This window comes from Strigops habroptila, chromosome 6, assembly GCF_004027225.2.
Source record: "Strigops habroptila isolate Jane chromosome 6, bStrHab1.2.pri, whole genome shotgun sequence".
Classification (NCBI taxonomy): domain Eukaryota; kingdom Metazoa; phylum Chordata; class Aves; order Psittaciformes; family Psittacidae; genus Strigops; species Strigops habroptila.
In genome coordinates this window covers 55,755,675-55,775,893 of record NC_044282.2, presented here as the reverse complement: position 1 = coordinate 55,775,893, position 20,219 = coordinate 55,755,675, and the positions used below count along the sequence as shown (strand labels likewise).

General features: G+C 41.9%; 1 protein-coding gene across 3 annotated transcripts; it reads right to left on the bottom strand.

The window, feature by feature from the left end:
• Positions 1–359: 359 nt before the first annotated feature.
• On the bottom strand, positions 360–19,614 carry UBXN2A (UBX domain protein 2A). 3 transcript variants are annotated; one of them, XM_030489166.1, is made up of 9 exons: positions 19,484–19,585; positions 16,726–16,891; positions 16,172–16,225; positions 14,610–14,742; positions 12,707–12,816; positions 10,947–11,087; positions 5,906–6,070; positions 3,438–3,510; positions 360–3,109 (listed from the first exon to the last, which is right to left on the bottom strand). In XM_030489166.1, exons 3-9 carry the CDS (start codon positions 16,210–16,212, stop codon positions 3,008–3,010), a joined length of 765 nt encoding a protein of 254 aa, XP_030345026.1. In that variant the 5' UTR covers positions 16,213–16,225; positions 16,726–16,891; positions 19,484–19,585; the 3' UTR covers positions 360–3,007. The 3 variants fall into 3 exon arrangements, with proteins under 3 accessions (XP_030345026.1, XP_030345023.1, XP_030345025.1); XM_030489163.1 differs by lacking the exon at positions 3,438–3,510 and having other exon boundaries at positions 19,484–19,582; XM_030489165.1 differs by lacking the exons at positions 3,438–3,510; positions 16,726–16,891 and having other exon boundaries at positions 19,484–19,614.
• Positions 19,615–20,219: the final 605 nt, after the last annotated feature.

Here is a 20,219-nt window from a genome sequence, read left to right as displayed (position 1 = left end):
CCCTGAAGCTTTTGGGACTCCAAGGGGCCCCTAAAGTCTGAGGCTCCAAAGCAGAGGTGGACTGCTCAGTCCCTTAACCCCAACACATAATTTGTTTTAAAATACCAAGCTAGATACAAGGTATGCATCTAACATTCAAATTCAACATTTAGGTTCTTCATTTTCTCTTCACACCATGTCCTCACAACATGTTAAATTTTTGTTACCTGCATTTGGGAAAGGAAAAAGAAAAAAACCTGGAGAAATCATTTCCTTCCTTTGTTCTTTTCTAGGCTATTTCAATTTAGCTGTAAATTATGTTAAATACACAGGCTTTACTCAAAATACTGAAAGCTTGTGAGAAACAATAACTGATAGTATTTGTGTTTCACAAACTCAAGCATTGATCAGGCTAGTTTTATTGTTGTTACACCAATGCACAACAGCTGTCTATAGCACTAAGCAAGAGATTTAGGCTGTCCAGGCACACAGGTAGCCAATCAGTCTTGACAAACTAACTGAAACCAATTAGATTTAGGTGAGCCCTGTATTCATTCCAAAGATTTTCTCCAAATTAGGAAGTTATCCAATTGCAGTTTGTTGCCTTTTTTTTAAAGGCACTTTCTAGCCTATCAGGGATTAGTGCAGTCAGCATAACTCTTGATTTTTTAAAGATCTGGTCTCATTTTGTAATTAAGATCATGACACTTTCAAATTGCAAATACACAGAAGTACACCAAAGCTGTAGCCAGAAACAGCCAATTTCAGAAAAGCACAATATATAGCCAAACTATCCAGTCTCTTACGATACTGGTAGCAGACATGAAGCAGTGTTGAAATACTACTCTTTTCCAAAACCATGATTTTTGATAACAAGCAAAATGGATTTACCTATGTCAAAATTTGACACTTCCCCCTCTTATCAATCTTACACTAATTACTCCTTTGAATGTCTATGTTATAAATGCAGGAATAGTGTATTACTAGCATATACTAGTTTGACTATGACTAGTTTGAATTGTATATACTTGGACATTTCAGGCACCTTTTAGATAAGAACAACTGAACTCGCAATGAAGCATGTAAGGTTTACAATCAAGCATGTAATGTTTTCTAATAGTTTCACATTAAGACAAATTCAAAAGCACTGATTAACAAAATATCACTGTCCTCAAAGTTCTGCAGACTGAGGGTTAGATCTGTGTCTGTGACTTGTCTCTTCAATTTTACTCGTAGATTTGTCTGCACATGTCTTCTACTACTAGAGATCTGGTAGGCTTTTCATATAGTAGAGGAGTAAGTGCAGGAGCAAAGAAAATTTAGTTGGATTATTTGCTACATAAACCTGAATGACACAGTAGCACATCAAGTTCATAGCACTGAAAACAGTTAACTGCATAGTTTTCCCAGATTCGCTTTCTGAATACACTGAATAGGTTTTTGTGTAGTTGTCTTTCATTTCACTGCCCTCAAACATACCTGGAGAGATGCTGAAGCAAAACAGTTTTTACATTTCTGGTAATGAAGTAAGCACATCCCTAGTTTGAAGTAACAGTACTTTTATGGAATTCAAGTCACTCCAATTAAGTAATTTTTCTATTGAGAACAAACCCAGGAAATCCCAAAACCATCTTTCATTTAACAATGCAAAAGAAGTACAACCCCAACAATCATCTGTTTGCATAGGTAGCACAAACAAGTCAGCTTTCTTTGAAGTCTTACTAGAGACTCTAGTTCCATTCACAAACCCACATGCTACTTGGCAAACAGAGTACAAAATATTTAATCTTTATGTTGATTTCTCCTTTAGCAAAACATGGAATAGTTGGCTACAAATTTTATGCCTCAAGTACACGAATACCAAAATAAACAATTTGGTTGGAAATGGGGCAGGGGGAGTGAGGGGAAGGGGAAAGAAACCTCAGTTTTCAAATAAGGATTTTCAACGTCTTTGAAACTTGGCCACATGCAATTATTGTCTCAGCTCAGGACACAGGCAGATACATAGTATGAAGCCAACTAAGTCTGTCTAAGCCACTATTGCTGTATGGTAATCTCCACAAAAGCTGAAGTCTTTATGTGACAAGGCTAAAAGTGGATTTCTATCCTAATGAGCTAGGTAGTTTAACTTCACAATCTCTAAGACACCCGTAGCAGCACAAGAGAGGCAGAAACCCCCTCTACCACTAGTACTAGTACTAATTCCCTCAGAGCTTTCTTTGAGGCACTTCATATGCAGTATGCGCCAGACTACCTCATTTCTATCTTCTCACACATGCACCTACCACCATGTGAAGACCTGACAGAACACTATACTGCAGATCTTGTGATAGAAGTTAAATCCTGAACATACTGAAGGTTTTCAAGTTAGATAAGAGTTCAAATGTGAGCTTCCCTGAAGCATCTGTTGCCTGAAAGTTACTGTGAGAAGAATGCAAACTGCAGCAGCTTACTCCAAAATATAAGTGAAACCAATCAGTTCAGTCTCACTGTCCAAAGTGCAAAAATAAATACTATTTGTTCCTTAAAAGGTGCTATCAGTAGTAATTCAGTCTCAGAGAACTGTTCCACCTAAATATACTCACTAAAGAACTTAGAAGCTTTCTACTTAAGGAAATTCTAAGAATGACCTGTTCTACAGTTACCTCTGCTACATTATATAGCCAGGCTCTGACCACCATATTTAGTTGAAAATACTTCTATTATAGCAAATGATAGCACTGCACAAATTTTGCTCTCGAAGAGCACAGTACGGGAGGATGAGAGTGCATCCAGATATTGCTGGTTACATTTTTGGTTTTGTCTAGTTCCACCTGCATGCAGGTTTTGGCCAGTTAAAAGCTAATTTGATCATGTACTTTTGATAGTGGTTTTTTGCTCATTCTTGAGCTGTCCATTGGGTGTAGCAGCAGTTTTATAGTCCTTGTCAGGTGTGTTCATCACTAAGAACCTGAAAGGTTCAGTTGTTTTCCGAAGTCTCTGAACAACAACAGCGTTTTGCAACTTTGCTTCCTCTAGCGTGAGCGTCTCATCTCGCAGCTCTCGAAATGGCAGCGAAGTAGTCAGTGTGAAGGGGACACTTCCCTCTGATCCTTGATACTTTGTTATGAAGTCTCTGACATGGCTTATTCTGAGAAGAAAAAATGAAAACTCAGCATTAGAGCACTCCACTCCCAACACAGACCACATGCACAACACACACAGTCATCACAAGGAGAGAATGACACACCCACTTAATGAAATAACTGATGGCACAGGAATGGAAGAGTATAGATGGGTGGAATCCTGAAGTGCCTGATCCACTTGGGAGGCAAGGACTAAGATTTGTCTGCTCTCTGAGAGCATTCCCAAGGGAAAAAAGGATGAGTATCTTACTCTGAGCCCTCAAATGCTTCCTTGTGGCTCAGATGGTAGTTACACAAGCCTACCATTTCTTAACCAGCTGGTGGAGCTCTTACCTGAGGTTTCTGTAGCCAAGAGCTAGAATTAAACATGCCTCCAGTGTGTGGTACATGTAGCAGAACCATACTACTAAAGAAAAAGGATTTGCAAAAATTGTCTGGATAGCTTATCTAGGTCTAAATACAGTCTCCTTCAACCCAAGCAGGTGCAGCAGTGAATTCATTACAGATTCGAGCTGCCTATTAAGTTGTGAAGAACCTTGCAACAAGTGAGCAAGGCCAAGGTTTTGCTATGGAAGAGTCAGGACTGACCAATTTAATTAGAAAATGAAGATGACAGGATACATCTATACCAGTAAAATAAACATATTGTCAATGGCCATTCCCTCATCCTGAGGCCAGCTGGTAGCCTCCAGCTACTGGCAAATTATTAAACTCATCCTTTCTTTCCCCCATGCAGAGAGTAGCCCATGGGGTTTACTGCATCCTGGGAATACTCAGTGACCTGAGCTGAGATCCAAACCAAGCCTAGATATCACTTGAGAAAGTGCTAGTTGGCTTGGGGAAAACCATCCTAACAGTTAGGCAGCGCAGATGACCTTCATGGCTTAGCCACACTTACTAGGGCAGACATAGCCAGGTTTTAATTCCTGTGCATGCAGGCCTCAATCAAGAGACAGTGCTAGGTCTTACAGGCCTAAAGCCTGAGAAACCTCAAGCAGGAATAAATTTTGGTTTTGACATTTACACGCATGATATCAAAGTTGCGACTCAGGCAATTGGCCACCAGCTACCTGCTTTAGGATGGACAAGTTCCTTTCCAGGCTCCATAGCTGATGCTCCAGGGTCACACTAATTTAGCAACTGCTCAAGAAGGGACACAACTCAAGACAGTGCTATGTGTGCTATTCCTGCAGCGCTGCTCTGCTGGTTGCTTCACTCTCACGTCTCCTCGACTCCCCATACTGCAGTATTACCATGCTACCTGCACTTGTGCCCCAATGCTATAACCTCAATCTTTCATCGCGAACCAAGTCTTATCTAAAGTAGTAGTTACTGTGGCACATACACACTCTATTAGTAAAAGGGTAAAAGTAATCATATATACATATATATGTGTATATATATATATGCTACAGGTTATTGACCTGTAGTCTAATTAAGAAAAAGTTGACTGTTTTCTGCTTCTCCACTGAAAGGAGTACCACACATGCAATCATAATGCTTAAGGCTTTGGACTCTAAAAGGATTTCCTCCTATTTCTCATTAGATCATACTCCAATACTATCTATAGTACAAATATGCTGGTCTTGTGGTGAAAAGAGAGGTTATGATGGAATATTTATTGCAAACTGCTTCAAAAAGAGCATCACATTGGTAAGGCTGTTGTTCTGCTTATCTCACTTTTTTTTTCCCCCTCCAAAAGCACTTAGCAGCTGTTCAAACTGCTATTTACCATGAAGGCAAAAAGCTTCTAAATATACTTAAATGTGTGAAACCTGAAATAATTAAGATATTAAGCCCTCCAGTGAAGTATTTATAGCTGAAATAGCAATTCATCCTTTAGCAGTACATTGCAACAGTGTTTTACTTCATACCTTATGCCACTAACAGTAATAAATGAGTTCAAGTTAAAGAAAAAGTTAGAGCCGTTAACCTTCAGCTGCTGAGCTTTTCTTCTGACCAGCCATAAGGACACGCACAGTTTACCCTGACAGCAGCCTGGGTTGTATTAGAGCTATGATCACTTTTAAATTGCTTCACAGAGAAGCACAGGAAACATCCTATCTCTGATGTGACTGTCTAGTACTGGAGTAATTTCTTAAATTACAAATTTGAGAAAGGTCTCTAAAGACACCAGATCTACAATTTAAACAGTTAATCCTACTTTCTCAAAGCTCCTGCAGACATATGCTGTCCCAGTACTTTCTGATGTAATCCCCATTTTTAAGCCTCTTTGAGACCTGAAAATTTTACTAATTAAGAATTAAACACACTGCATACATTCTATTGTGTCTACACTGATGTGCCAGTGATGAACCTCCCCTGCCACTGACTTTGGCCCTCCCATGGGGTTTCTCTGGCTCAATCCTCCTATCAGTGGTGTTGTCTGTGGCCAGTGACTAGCAGGCTTTTCGCTAAGCAATTTGCTCCAGATGTAGTCATTTTGTGAGAGATTTGTAATCTTAAAAGCTTGTTTCCTCTAGTAATGAGTGATACATACACCTTAACTTCTACTAACCTACCAACAACTCCTACAGTTTAGTTTCCTCAGATTTTCATTTATGCTAAGTTATGTGCTGTCTATTAACATCAGTTCACATGTCTCTTATGCTCCTCTCATCAGCTAAAAGATTTCTTAACATCTGAAAGGAGGTTTTCTAGATGGAGCTGAACAGCAGTCCAGTCTTACGTGAACTGAGGAGGTAAGATGATTCACAGAAAGTAGAGACTTTTCATGCCTGCAGGCATAAGACAAACAGGTCAGATGCAAATGCATATGACAGTGCTAAAATAAATCTTACCTGTGAGAAACATTGAACTTCTGAATTATCCTTTCTCCATCAGCTAACCAGATCTGGATGTTAGTGATAGGCTCCAAATTGTTTAAGGGTACTAATGGGAGGTGCCTTTTGTTGTCAGGTCCTTGATGATCATCTCTTACTTTGGAGATTATCCTTGGAGTAGCACTGAAAAGAAAAGCCATATGAGGTTATGCCTTCAGTGTACACATGTGAGCCTGAACCTCCCTCCGGATCTTTACTTCTGGAGCTTTCTGCCCTATATCAAGGTGCACTGATGACTTCTAACAAATACAGGAATAGCGACATAAGTGTCAGCTTTTCAGTTAAACTGTATGCCAATACTTTCTCTTGAAGACTTCAACATGCTAAAGAATTTCAGTTTGCTCATGTTAAACATTTTTACAAGGTGGGAACTTAAATATCAAAGGATTAAATAGGAATACACAAGAGATGAAACAGTCTGAACATTGCTCATGTGCTTTTTGTACTCTAATCACACAGGTGAAACTTTAAGGGGTTTGAGTATTGAATTTGCATACTCAATGTTAATTTTCACTGCAATGTGATTACAGTAATTCAATTTAAGTGAATGTTGTTAGCCTTGATTTAGACCCCAGTATCATCTATTTCAGCTTAGAAGCTCTACTCATCTATCAGAGAAATGGAGTTCATGTGAAAAATCGAGGCTGATGCACACAGCACTTGCATTTTGGGTTTTTTCTGAGTCACTACCACAAGGAAAAAGATCCATAAAATGACTTCAGAGATTACAGGGACCTCAGTCCAAGTGCGTGGTGTTAAAAACCAATAAATTACTGGCAAAAATTTTTATTCTGAAGAAATGTCTAGAGCTTACTGCTGCTTTCAGGACTAGGCTTGTTCCGCATGTACTGTTTAAGTCATCAGAAAGCCTGATCCAACAGGCATATCCTCAGCCCACGTGAGTATAACCAGATGTTTGCTTGCAAAACAACAGCAGTGATTTCAGGAGTTACCATTTCTTCTGAGCTCAGCTGTGGTCACCAACTACACAAATACTTCACGGTGGTTTGCTGAAAAGCTTTCTCTTTGCACAGAAAATTGATGAGATACTGTTTCTTGAGAGAGCAGTCGGTAACCAGTGGCCACAGAACAACAGTCTTAATCCTATACCTGCTTTGCAGACAAACCCCATCCCTGCATCCTTATGTTCTTGTACCTGTCTTAGCTTAATCATAAAGCAGAAAAATCACAGCCAATTTATTATTCAAACAAAGATGGCTAATGACTTAATATATTCAGGTTAATAAAGTCTTGGGCTCAAGTCCTGCTCAGTCTGAGGTATTTAAAAAACTTAGGACCCACTGCCTAGTGAAGTGCCCTCACTTCCAGGCTATCAGCCAGTAGAGGCACTTCTTATTTCTTCATTGAAACTCTGCAAAAACAATGAGACTCAAGGAATCTCATTCCCGAGTAAGTGATGTTCATTGCAACTGGAGGCAGATGAGAGGCACAGAACTCTTTTGTGTTACACAGAAATCGGCTGGAGCACAAGAACTTGGCACCAACATATTCCAAGAGGCACATGTGTACAATATTCTGGTGCTCCAAGTACAGGTGACTTACTATCACCCACCTACCTCTACCAATTTACTTATCTCACACCCAGGTTCTGTTCATGCTTGACCTAAATACAAAATAAAACCTAACTGTTCTCCAGATCTGGAAAAAACACTTGAGCACCATCAACTATGTTAAACAGTCTTGGCAGCAGAGCAAAAAACCTCCACAAAAGTTCAAGCCCTACTTCAGTCCAGCAGTGATCAGTGTTTGCTGTCTACTTGATCAGTGGCGCTCAGTTCCAGGTCCAGACACTGAAGCACACGCACTCACGTGTGCAGCAGCTGTCCTCAAGTACAGCGGAGGCTGGAGAGGTAGCCAGCCATGCAGCTGCCAGGCAGCTGCTTTGGCCTGGGCTCAACTACACTGTAGCTTAGGCACAGCTGTAGTTCACAGAACTGTCTCAAATGGATACGGATTTTGGTGTCGTTCTCAAACCAACTTTCCTCACAGTCACATCTCAGAATTTGTGGTAGGTACTTAAGAGGATTCTTTCAATAGCACATATGCCTGAAACTGAAGGCAACATGCTAAGTGAAGCTGCAAGAGAAAGTCAGAAGATCTATATTCACCAAGGTTTAAAGCATTCCTATACTTAATAACTTTGCTGACAGATACTGACAGATAAAGCCATCTAGTGGTGGGAGGTTTGACCAAGATCACAAACCAAGAACTTAAGTCTCTTATTAGCCTGAGATCAAAGCATTATCACCCCTTTTGAAGGCTTACTTCTTTTATAAGATTATCAAAAGAAGATGTAAACGAAAGATCGAAGAGACACAAGAGCCTCCTGTCAATTTTCTAAAAATAAGAATCCCAAGAGTTAGGTATCATGCCTTACTGTGACTAATGGCTAAGCAGCTTGACACAGTGTTTTACCCTAATGATGTTACAGAGCAAGGCCACTTTGCTACAAGGGATTTCAGTCAGTAGTTTCATTAACATGCTTCTGAGGCAGTCCTTAAAATGCATTGATAAGCTGAATAGAAAAGCGTGGTCACAAATCTTATTATAATCCCAAACTCTTAATGCAGCTGAATGGTGGTAGATAAACCAGAATATACCCATTAGTTATATGGGTTCATAAGGTACATTGGAAAATAAGTCTCATTTGTTTCTCCTGTACCCCAAAAAGAGAGAGGGATCAAGCTCATCTGAGTTACATCAACAACTATATTTCTAGTTCCTCCATTTTTCCTCTATGAAAAGTTTTAATGAGCCACTCAACAGACCAATTCATAATGGCTCATCCACCACATAATCCCTCCATCTGGGAACACTGGCAGAAAATCTATAGACTACTAAGAAAAAAAAAAAGTGGTTTTGCAAAGCAGAAGTTTAACTAGGTCACAAGCTGAAGTAAACTGTTCAGTTATTTGTCTCCTTTCTGATTAAGCACACAAATGCAACTGTGGAAAGGGAGTTCACAACTTAAAACTTTTTTCAAACAGCACTACTATTTTCCCACAAAGATTTTTGCTGAAAGAGAAGCATATGCAATGGACATTTATTAACATCAGGAAGTGAGCGCTAGTTTATGAAGTAAGAGCATTTACAGATCATGTTTCCATCAGCAAAGGTATTTACTAATCTTTAAAGGAAAGGCTCTGATAGCATAGCACTGAATGGAGCAAGAGCAGATAAAAAAAGGCATTTTATCTAGTCCATGAAAAAAAAATGCTGAGACATTGTAGGATGTCTCTGTGTACAAGACCAGTCAACTGAAATCCACAGAATAGCATGTTTCCAGAGCCTAACTTGCCTTTTGGGAAGCAAGATCATTACTTGCTGTAGGCATGACAGAGCATGACAAGCAACTGAACCACCTCTCATTTAGCACTGGTTAGCAGCAGAAACCCAGCGCACTGAAGATCTTTTGCTATATACTACTATTAGATAAAATAAGGTTAAGCTCTTGACCCTCATATGCTCAGGATTTCAAGTGCTACCAAAATCAAGTCCTGCAGCATCTCATCCATCTCTCACGGGAAGACTTTCCCTATTGACTGTATCTGCTCAAGCATGTAGCAACTGAATGGACTGTGCTATAGAAACAGATAAAACTGATAAAACCGATACTCGCTTCTCTGAGACAGCCTGGAACCACCCATCCTTTACTGTTATCAGTCTCGTATTCTGCACATTATTATCTTGTTACCCTGCCTCATCTGTTCGTACCCAGGTCATGCTCTCCCTCAGAGTAAGCACTGGGCCTTAGCAGCAAGGCCCTTCCACTTAACCAGAACAGCTCTTCACCTAAGGTTTTGCAGTCTGCCAAGCCCACCCAGCAGGTCACTAAGCAGTCCCACCTCTGAAGGCTTCCTGTAGGCTCCTCATCACTGAATGGGTTCTGTTCCCTAGGCTGAAGTCTGCTTTTATAGGCATGTAAGTCTTACACCACAGGGATATGTGAAACAGATAATTTGGCTGGAGGAAGCAAAAGTCACAGGGATCAAATACATGAATTCCTGGCCTGCCCCTCTGCAACAGCCTTCCAAAATAAAGTACCGTTTGGTTATAAATCAAGTCCAGTTTTAGCACTGGCATTAGTGGCTGACACTTTCCAACCATAAGAGTCGTGGAGTAAAGGAAAGATGATCACTGTAACACGCTAAAATGTCTTACTGCAATAAACAGATGGTTAAATACTGAGGAATTTTAAGAGAATGAAAAATAACCTCTTCCTACTTCATTTCCCTTTATAGGATAGTCATACTCCACTCTTCTTGCACAATGTACTGCACATACAGCTTTAAAAGAGATTCTTTTCTCTTAAATCACAGAAGAGTGACAGCCTTTCAGGTGGAAACAGTTCTGCTAATATGGAGACCTTGAATAAAGCAAGCCAACAGCATCCTGGTTGTATTAACAGGCAGACAGTAGATTGCAAGAGCCAATTATGTCCCACGCAGCGTGCGTTAGACACACCTAAATACTGCACGCAGATTTGATACCCAAAATAAACAGCAGCAAGTTCCATGGAGGGCCACCAAGATAGCCACAGGCTGGAGCATTCGCTCTGTGAGGAGAAGCTGGATGAAGAGAGCTCGTTCAGCCTCTGGAAGAGATGGTGTTAGGGATGACGAAACCTAACAGCAGCCTGCCAGGGTCTACAGGAGGTCATCCAAAGGAGGGAGCAAGGCTCTTCATGGTGGACATAAATTGAAACAAGAGACGTTCAGACTGGAAATAGGAAAAATTTCTTCCCTATGAGGACAGTCCAGCGCTGAAGCAGGCTGCACAGCTTCTACTCATGCAGAATTTCAAAGTCCAACTGGATAAAAGCCTAAGCAACCTCATCTGCCCCCACAGCTAACCCTGCTTTGAGCAGGAGCTTGGATTAGAGAACTCCAGAGACCACTTCCAACCTGAATTATGAGATCCTTATCACAGGTATAGTTCCCTTCAGCTACTCAATCACAGATCATGTCAGACTACTCACCTTCCTAATCTGTAACCGTGTCCAGAAAAAGGATGAAACACTGGCTTTTGCGATGACAAATACACTTTATCTTTTTTATCTTCAACTTTCACATCTACCTCCTCCTTATCAAAAAGTTTTCGTAGTTCAAAAGGCAGTTCCCTTATGAAAAAAAAATAAAAAATAAAAGAAATAATAAAAAGAGCTGCTACACTGTATATCCTGTTTTCAGTGCACAAAAGAGGTTAATGGTTAATACCCGTTCTATGTTTATTCTTTCAAGGATGATGCTTTTTGTGAAAAAAACAACCAAAAACCACCAAACCCAACACGAAACTTCACAAGTATTTACTAAGAGTTAAGTGCATGACATACAAACAAGTTCAAGTTCCTGAACTGCAAATTAACTAAAAAGCAAATAATAAAGACATTATCATGCAAGTTGAATGATGTTTAAATTTACTCAGCAGTTACCACTCCAAAGCATGTGATGTGCAGGAAGTTCAGTATTGCCATACATTGCTGCAAAGGGTTCAATCATTTTATCCCCATATTGAAACAAGAAGAAAAAAGACAATTGGCTTTTAAAGTGAAAGAACTGAGTTTAGACACAATGTGTTTAATTACAAACAAACATGAATCTCAGCTTTTAAAAATTAGATCATCGCTAATAGCTACACTTCTAGTGTAGTAAAACCACCTCTGTAATGCTTTATTTGCATTAAGCAGAACACAACAATGCCTTTGTCTATGAGCTCTGATACAGACATCACATTTTTGGGTGGTGGGGCTCAGCTGGCACAGGGGATGTACTAAGTGCTCCTCTACCATCAACAATTATGCAGGAACCATCTTGTAATTAGCATGTTCACAAGCAAACAGTGGAAGAAAGGCAGCAAACTTTTGACGCATGCACACAAAGCAAGCAAAGCGCTTTAAACAGCACAGTTAACTGCTATTTCAACTAACACAGGCGACAGCTACAGAGGAGAAATAGTGTAAAAATAGTCTTTTTCATAGGCTAGCAAAGTATGGAATATACAAAAATTACAATGGCTTAGTAGTTTCACATACTTGAAAAGGAATTATTACATTATATTCTCCATAAAATTATATTTGTCTCTCTGTTTGTATGCGGTAAGGAAACAGACTACAAATTAAAGGCTCAAAATTACACTAGTTTGTATGGTCAACCTCCTTTTTTTAAAGCAACATTGCAAACACTAGCAAAAATCAAGATAGCATGCTAGTTGTTAACAGGGGGATAAAAGTAAGACTGCCACACACAAATGACTGAGATAGCAAGTTTGGACTGGGAAAAGTGTCGAAATTTAAGACTGATCAGAGTTTCTTGATATTATATGAATAAACTGTGCCCATTTAAGGCTTTTCATTAATAAAAAGGAAACAAAGACCATAAAAACAGAAGTGCTCAACCACTTCTGCATTGAGTTCGTTAGTCAGAGTACCATTGATGAGTATCTCTTACTGGGCACTCTGATTTATTCATTATTTCATTCTGCACCTGCTGTGCCCCCCACCAACACTCACTTTTATCTATTTCATCAGCAACTGTACGACTGCTGCAACTGAAAGCTATATTAAACCTGTTGATGTTAAAACAGCCATTAGCACTGCAGGAACTGAGTCAGGCGGCGGCCTGCACTCCTACAGGGATACTGCAGTGCAGCAAAGCGAAGCAGTATGTGAAAAATCTAGAGCATAAGCTAAGTGCTATCCAAAGCACATTAACTCAGGCTGATTAAGAACACAAAACTCACCCTTTTTTTATGGAGTCCAAGAACTGCTGGTTTGCAACATCAGTGTAGCTCCTAAGTTCACCATCATTTACTGTAAACCCATTTTTCCAAAGTTTAATGATTACATCAACCTATAAAGTAAGAACAATTCTCATAACACCACTGATGTAAGAACAGCTTAGTATACCCACAGTACCCTATAATTGTAAATCATCCACTGCATGGACTAAAAATACCAAGAGAAGGCTTGCTATAATCTGTTTCAGCTCTGTGCCAGCAGGCAGAACAACTGCAAAGGGTAAGTGACATTTCTAAATATCTCATGTCAATCAGCATTAGAAATAAACCTTCCCCAATCATCTGGCTTCCCTAGGTCAGGAACTCCTTCAATTCAGCAGGGAAAAAAAAAAAAAAAAGAAACAATAAAAAAAGAGCTGGAATATCCCAGCCAGCTGCAACTCTTCAAGAGCTAATCTGAGAGCACACACACGCCTGGTGTTGGAACACCAGCGACCAGAATAGTCCAGCTGGGGATTTATTTGGGTAAAGCCTTGTTTTAATCATTCAGGAGGATTTTCTGCAAGTAAGGCATTGAAATAATTCATGCAGAAGCCTTTCACTCAGGAAATGCAGCAAGTATCAGAGAATTTACTTTCAGACAGTCATACATTTATGCCACCCTGGAATTCCTGGTATATTCAAAACATTGGTATTAGGGTAATGAAAAAAATTCACAATAAGTTAACTTTGCCAGAAGACATTCACTACTTTAACTTGTAGCCTTCTCAATGTTCACTAAAATCTCTCCAACTTTAACATGGACATATTTGGGATTGCACTTTCATATTTATGCATCACACCATTTAAAGAAGCATTTGATCATCAAGGTCTGATCCCTGACATAACCTTGTCTTGACAGTTACTTGGCTACATGTGAGGTGTGTAAAGCAGGTACAAATGCAGAAATTCACCTCAGCTGGAAATTAGTTTGAACTAGGCTTGATGCTACTTGACAATTTCATCTTTTTTTCTTTTTTGCAGTTTAACTTCTTACATGATTGCTACATAAAAACACAGCATGTGCAAACTGCTGAATAAAATACCTTCTCTTTTGGTTGGGCAGTCTGTCAAAAAGGCACATAGCACTCAGCAAGATGGGATTCCTTTAAGAAGTCTTGCATCTTATGGCACCAGTGCACACGGAAGGAGTTCTCATCCTGGGAGGGTTCCTCTACAGTAAGCCAGTTTGCGAGTTTAACATGGACTAATTATTCCATACCAACTCCCCATTTAGACATTGACAGAAGTACTGCCATGGAACACTATTTCAGAACTGGAATTTAAAGCAGTGTTCCTGGATCCACTAATGTAATTTCCAGCCATGCCCACTGCAAATTTCTCCTTGACATCTTCGCTCTACATGGCTGTTTCTCCAGCCCCTTACCAGTCTTTGGGGAGTAACAGAAAAATATGAAAAGGACAGAATCACTGAGATACAAGCCCTAGAAAACATCTCATTAATACCACAACTATACAAATGAGAGCAAATAAAAATCTGGGCTACGCCTCTACATGAAAAAGCTACAACTCTTAGAAAAACTTCTTATGTAACAGTACTTGTCATGATTCCTTGCACCTCATGACCAGTTCACTCCCCTTACTAATAAAGCAGAACTGCATTAGCCTACACCAGTGTAAGTCCTAGAACAACCCTAAACCCACTATAAGTAAGAGCCAGAAGCACAGAAGCATAGGCCTGGCTGAGTAAAAGATGGGAGATGTTCTTCCTGCTGTCTAAATTCCATATGCATTTACTTATTTACAGATGTAGTGGATGAGGCTGCTAGACTTCTTACATGTTTTCTGGGGTACTCCTGGAGTGCTGTTACTTTAAACATGAGTATTTTTTTTCTTCACTGCCTACCTGGTTCTTGACTGTAGTGGGGGGCACACATATAGCACCAACCTTCTGAGCTTCTTCAAACAGATTATCTACAAAGTATTCACAATTTTCTTCTGTACCATTCAAAATCTGATCATCAGTTCCTGATTTACACCTGCAGAACAAAGGCATAAGTAAAAACAAAGCCTTGGAGAACAGGTTAGAAGACAAGCAGTTACCCTAGAAGCTCAGTACCAAGAGGTGTAAAAGGCATGCTTCCCCACACCCAGCTGACTTGGTTGTTACAAAACATGAGGTCAACTCTGCATTGTGCCTTTTCTAGAAACTCTTTATGAATCTCTTGCTGCTACTATTTGCATTTCAGAAGCACAAGTTAAAGAATTACAATAGAAAAGGTGAATTCATCTATGCAGAAGCTTCTAAACTTGGTATCAGAGGAAGAAATGCAAGTTAGATGATTCATACTTCTAATTCAGACCCTCAAACACGTAACTGCACACCAGTGAAAGGCCTTCTTTAAAGCCTTTCCATGATGCAGGCTTGGGCAACTTCCTTTGCCATAAGCTTTGAAAACTACATGCAAAGAAAACTGCCCGAGGATTTACTTCCCCACCCCGACCTGGACCTCCCCATCACCATCACAGAACCACCGCTGCTGTCCTTGAACGTACATTAGAGAAACTCAAGTACGAGCAACTCAACACCGCTTGAGCACACTGAAGAAATACAATAGAAGACTTTAGTACTGTGAAGACTGCCAGGATATTAAAAAAGCTGCATCAACTACATCTTTTTGTAGAACACTGTATATGTGACAGCTGTTTCTGTTAGATTTTCACCAATCAAAATGCAGAAATATGCAACCTGAATGAATAATTATCTTTCAGTTTAGGTTCTTTGCATAGTAAGAGGATTATGTGGCTTTTGGTAAACAGTGCAGGAGTTACTCCTATTGGAAATTCAGAAAAGTCTTTTTAAGCAATTCAGAAAAGAAAAAAATCCCAGCTCTTGAAAAATATCCAGTTTTATGTAAAACTGCATTGAATTCAAGGGCAGCAATGCTTACTTGAATGGTAATTAGATACATTTGCATAAAAAGGAATTGTTTGCAGAGCATCTATGCACCACTAAGAAATCCCTACAGATTAACATATTTAAACAAAAGAAAAACTCAACAACCTGAAAGAAGAAATTTCAGATGTGTGCTGTCCCTATTTTAGTTTTCTAATAGAACAAAAGAAACTTGAAGTGTTAATCTGGGTATTCACTAATGATTTACCTTGGAAACGGAACTGGAAAACCAAACACTTCCATATCAAATATAGAGGTGCACAGTGAGTTAACAATTTGCAGGCTGCCTTTCTATTTTAAATAAAAATATTTATGCAGCCTCTTGCATCTTGAAAACGTTCCAGGTCTGCCAAAAATCTTTTAGCAAAACAATTTATTTTTTTAACTTCAGTATATGTGGAGCAGGTGGACACAGAAAAAAATGAACATAAAGTTTGAAAAGTCACAGCAGGAGACACAAACAGCAATAGGAGAGGAAGAGGAAAAAGGGGGAGGGACGAACTGGCACCTACCATTCTTTCTTTACAGTTTTGATATTGTCCATGTCTTTCATTCTGGTGCTTCACCTAATTATGAAAAGAAGATGGTTTAAAAAAACCCCCAACCCATAACAATCACACAAAATGCCCAGCACACTCCGCTTCCTTTTGTAGCTGAAACAGTATAGTTTTTTCTGTGTTGATAATACATTTAACCAGAAACCTCCAACTGCCCCCCACCAAGTCTCCAGATGGTTCTTTGTTTTCTTGCAGCTTCTAATTTAATGACACATGAACCATGCATCTGTCTCAGACATTCAAAAAGAAGATTACTTTTTCAGAAATGTACAAAACAAATTCCACAATAATAATGTGAATTGAAAATACATGCCCTTACTTATGCTAAGCAAGGAAAAAATATCATTTGCCTTTTCTGAGCCACATGATTTGAACTCCCCTGATTTTTCACACTATGAGACAGTTACAGAAAACCTGCATTGCCACTGCAGGCATTCTAATGACCTTCATCTCAATAGTGTGTGTTATCAAAAGGTGCAAGATTTGTCAGGTTCTTCTTCCTACCATACCTCAACATATTGGTGAAGCATCCCAGAAACTGTGAATTTCTGGTCTCCCGTTTAGCTGGAAGGGAAATCTGGATTTGCAAGTACTAAATATACTACAGGATTAGTCTGCAGAGTCAAAGAAATGCAGAATGCCATACTGATCGCATTACACTCAGTTCTGAGCTCTCTGAAAAAAGTTATAGAAAACCACAGAAAGCCAGAGACATCCCCCCCCAAAACACCCTTACAGAAAACCCAGAATCACTCTAAAATTAGAAAAAGCCCCCAGGAGAACAGAAATCTCAAACTGCAGCTGTGTTTAAAGAATTACTCCTGAAGACTGCCGAGTACAGGTTACACAGATGATGTTCTGCTCCTGGCACATATGGAATGAAGTCACGACATTGGGCATGGCTCTTAGATAGTGTCAAAGTGAGCAGTAATGGCCATTGTACTCCTGAAAAAGTAGTATGCACAGCAAGACTAAAATAACTTTTAAGTGGTCTTGACATCTAATTTAAGAAGATGGAGAAGCTAGGGGGAAATAATATTCATTGCAGCACTAACAAGAAAACCCATTCAGTTATTCAGTACTAATTCATGTTCCTCAGGAGGCTGATACCGGTTAAATCCTCGCGAGACACCTTCTGTATGAATGTATTATATAATGAGCCTTCAGAAAACCCCCATGATGACCAAATAGATTCAGTCAATAAATATGTCTATGACAGGTTTTAAAGTTTAGGCAGCCCTCAACATAACCAATGCTCTTATGCATTAGGTCAAAACATTATACTTAGCACACCTCTGATATGTCACACAAGACGTGGTACAGTCATCCCCCCCAAATGTTCTGCCAGAACATTACATTTACGAGACTGTGCTGGTACATTATGATCTTATAAGCATATCTGATCACTGTACTTGGAACTTCGTACCTGCACTTGGAAAAAAGAACTTTCAGTATCAAGTACAGTGAATACATGTACTTAAAAAATACAATTTTTCAATCTTCTCTCAAATTAAGTTTTAACGCACTTTAGCTCAAAGTACTTTTTGTGTTAATGTGCTTATCTTCTTATCTTTCGCTATTCAACAGAGTACTCCCCAAAGCAACAAGAGCCACCTCCAGCCATCTGCTTTTGTTGATTCTCTGTGTCATGTCATCAGAGCTGTTAAAGAGAGACAGACACAATGAAGCAGCTCTTCAGACTAATTCTTTTGCTACATTAGGCTGGCCTCAAATGTGCACGAACAGTATTCATAACTGGTCAGCTGTGAAAGTCGCTGTTCCTTCTGAAGTACAACAGCAATTATGCCTAGAAGAAACATTTGTGTTAATGTATCAACGTAAAGAAATCACCCTTATAGAGCATACTGACGTTTATTATGACCAAAAAGCCATTAGGAGATAGTGACCAGACTGCAGTGCAAGCACTTCAGCAAGCCAACCCAACTAGCAAAAACAACCTCTCCTGCCAATTTCTAACAGACATCCCTAGCTGATACTTCAAATATTAAGCGTTTTGGTACATAGGTTTTGGGTAATAAAAAGTATCACAGATTGGAACTTTCTCCATTTTAAATTTAATCTCTGGAGGTGGAAGAAGCAGAAGCTGGCAGCAGCCCACCACAGCCACATCTAGTAACTGTGGGAGGATACTCCTGGCCTTTCCCAGCTCAGATTGGCTTCTCCAGCCCCAAAGGCTCTCCACCAGCCGAAGCTCCAGCCCTGCAACCAGCTCCATGGGGAACAGGTCACTGACCCAGCAGTGACATTTCATAGATGGTTCTCAGAAACAAGCAGCTCTCACCTACACAGTTACAGACATATTAGTTTTTGCAGATATTTTTGTGTTCAATATTGTTCAGCCCACGCATCCGGTTATTTTAATGCAAGAAAAGCAAAACAGAAACTACCTTTGATGCTTTCCTCGGTCTGAAGGGCAGAAATAGCCAAGCAAGCACACACAGCCCTGGCCCCCATGAAAGCCTGCCTTACCAAGTCCGGCAGAAAGTAAACTTCTCCAGTTGAAAGCTATTTACAGCAGAGCGCAGTCTGTCACTACACCACGCATAAATGATGACTGAAAACCGCGCTGTACCGTGCGACAAAGAAACAAGCAGCTACTGAGAAACTGCCAGAGCAAATTAAAAGCGAGATGAACATCAAACCTAATGGCCTGAATGTGACCGATACGCTCAGGTAAAACCACAGCCCGCCCGTCTGCCCCCCAGCCGGCTGCAAGGGCTGCGCACTTTGGAGAGAAACCTGCTCCTCCTGCGGCTGCCGCACCGGCGCTTGCTCGCGCTCCCGGTGCCCAGGCCGGGCTCCGCCCGCACAGCCCAGCCCAGCCCAGCCCAGCCCCGCACGGGGCAGACGCTCCGCGCCTCCTGTCAAAGCCGTTGTCTAAAACACGCCGGCCCCGCGGGGGGCAGCCCCTGAGGCATTGTTAGAGACGACCGGACCATAACGCGGCTGTAAGGCGGAGGAACAAGGAATGCCCCGGAGGCGCCGAGAAAGGGACCCGAATAACGACCCCCCCGCCCTGCCTGCGCCCAGGGACGTCGCGCTGACGCCTCGCTCCACGCGGGACGGGACCAGGGGCCGCCGGCGGAGTGGGGCGAAGCGGCCGGGAAAAGACAGCGACAAGACTCAGCCCGCCGTTCCCCTCAGGACGGCCGCGGGCAAAGTTCAAACCCGGTCGGAGCTGCAGGAGCGCCGGCTAGGCGGAGGCGCTCCCCCGGCCAGCCCGGCCTCTGCCCCGCAGCAACTCACCCGGCAACCGCCACCTCAGCCCCGCACCGGCCTCCCCGCCGCGCCGGCTGAGCAGTGTCCCGCGCCACACCGCGCACGCGCGGCCGCCAACGGCCGGGACAGCCGCTGCCCCCGCCCGGACGGGGTGAGGCGGGGCCGGGGGGCAGAGCTCCGCCCCTACCGCCGGGAGGCGGGGCCTCGGCGCCATGGCGACGGGGGGCTGGGGACACGCCGTGCCGCGTCGGGAGTGGGTCGGTGTGGGGATCCGGACCCGCGGGCGTATGCGGGGCGAAGCGCTGCTGCTCCGGGTGCTAACCCTCCACTGCCCGGTCCTCCCGGGAGCGGCACGGGCTGGCGGGGCTGACGGCCCGCTGCGTCCCGGCCGAAGGAGCCGGGCCCTCCTCGCCCCGCTGCGGGTCGTTCTGTAAGGGCAGGCGGCAAAATGTGCCGGCATGGACCTGGTGCAGCACCGCGGCCGTGGCTGGTGACACCGCGCAAGGGCTGCTGTCACCCTTGGAGGGGCGGGTAGACTTCTGTCTGCTAAGCCAGTGCGTTGTAGTGCCAGGGCAGTGTTTCCCGTCCTGGCTGAAGAACAAAAGAGAGTTCATGTATCTGTACGCGCACGGGCCGCGGGCAAAACGCAGCATTCAGCGGGAGCCACAATGACAGAGAATGGGGCCAGTGTCCGTGACAGCCGGCTGTGCCCACACCTCTGCTCCGGCCTGCCCGGCTGCTCCCGCAGCGCTGGCGTGGTGCT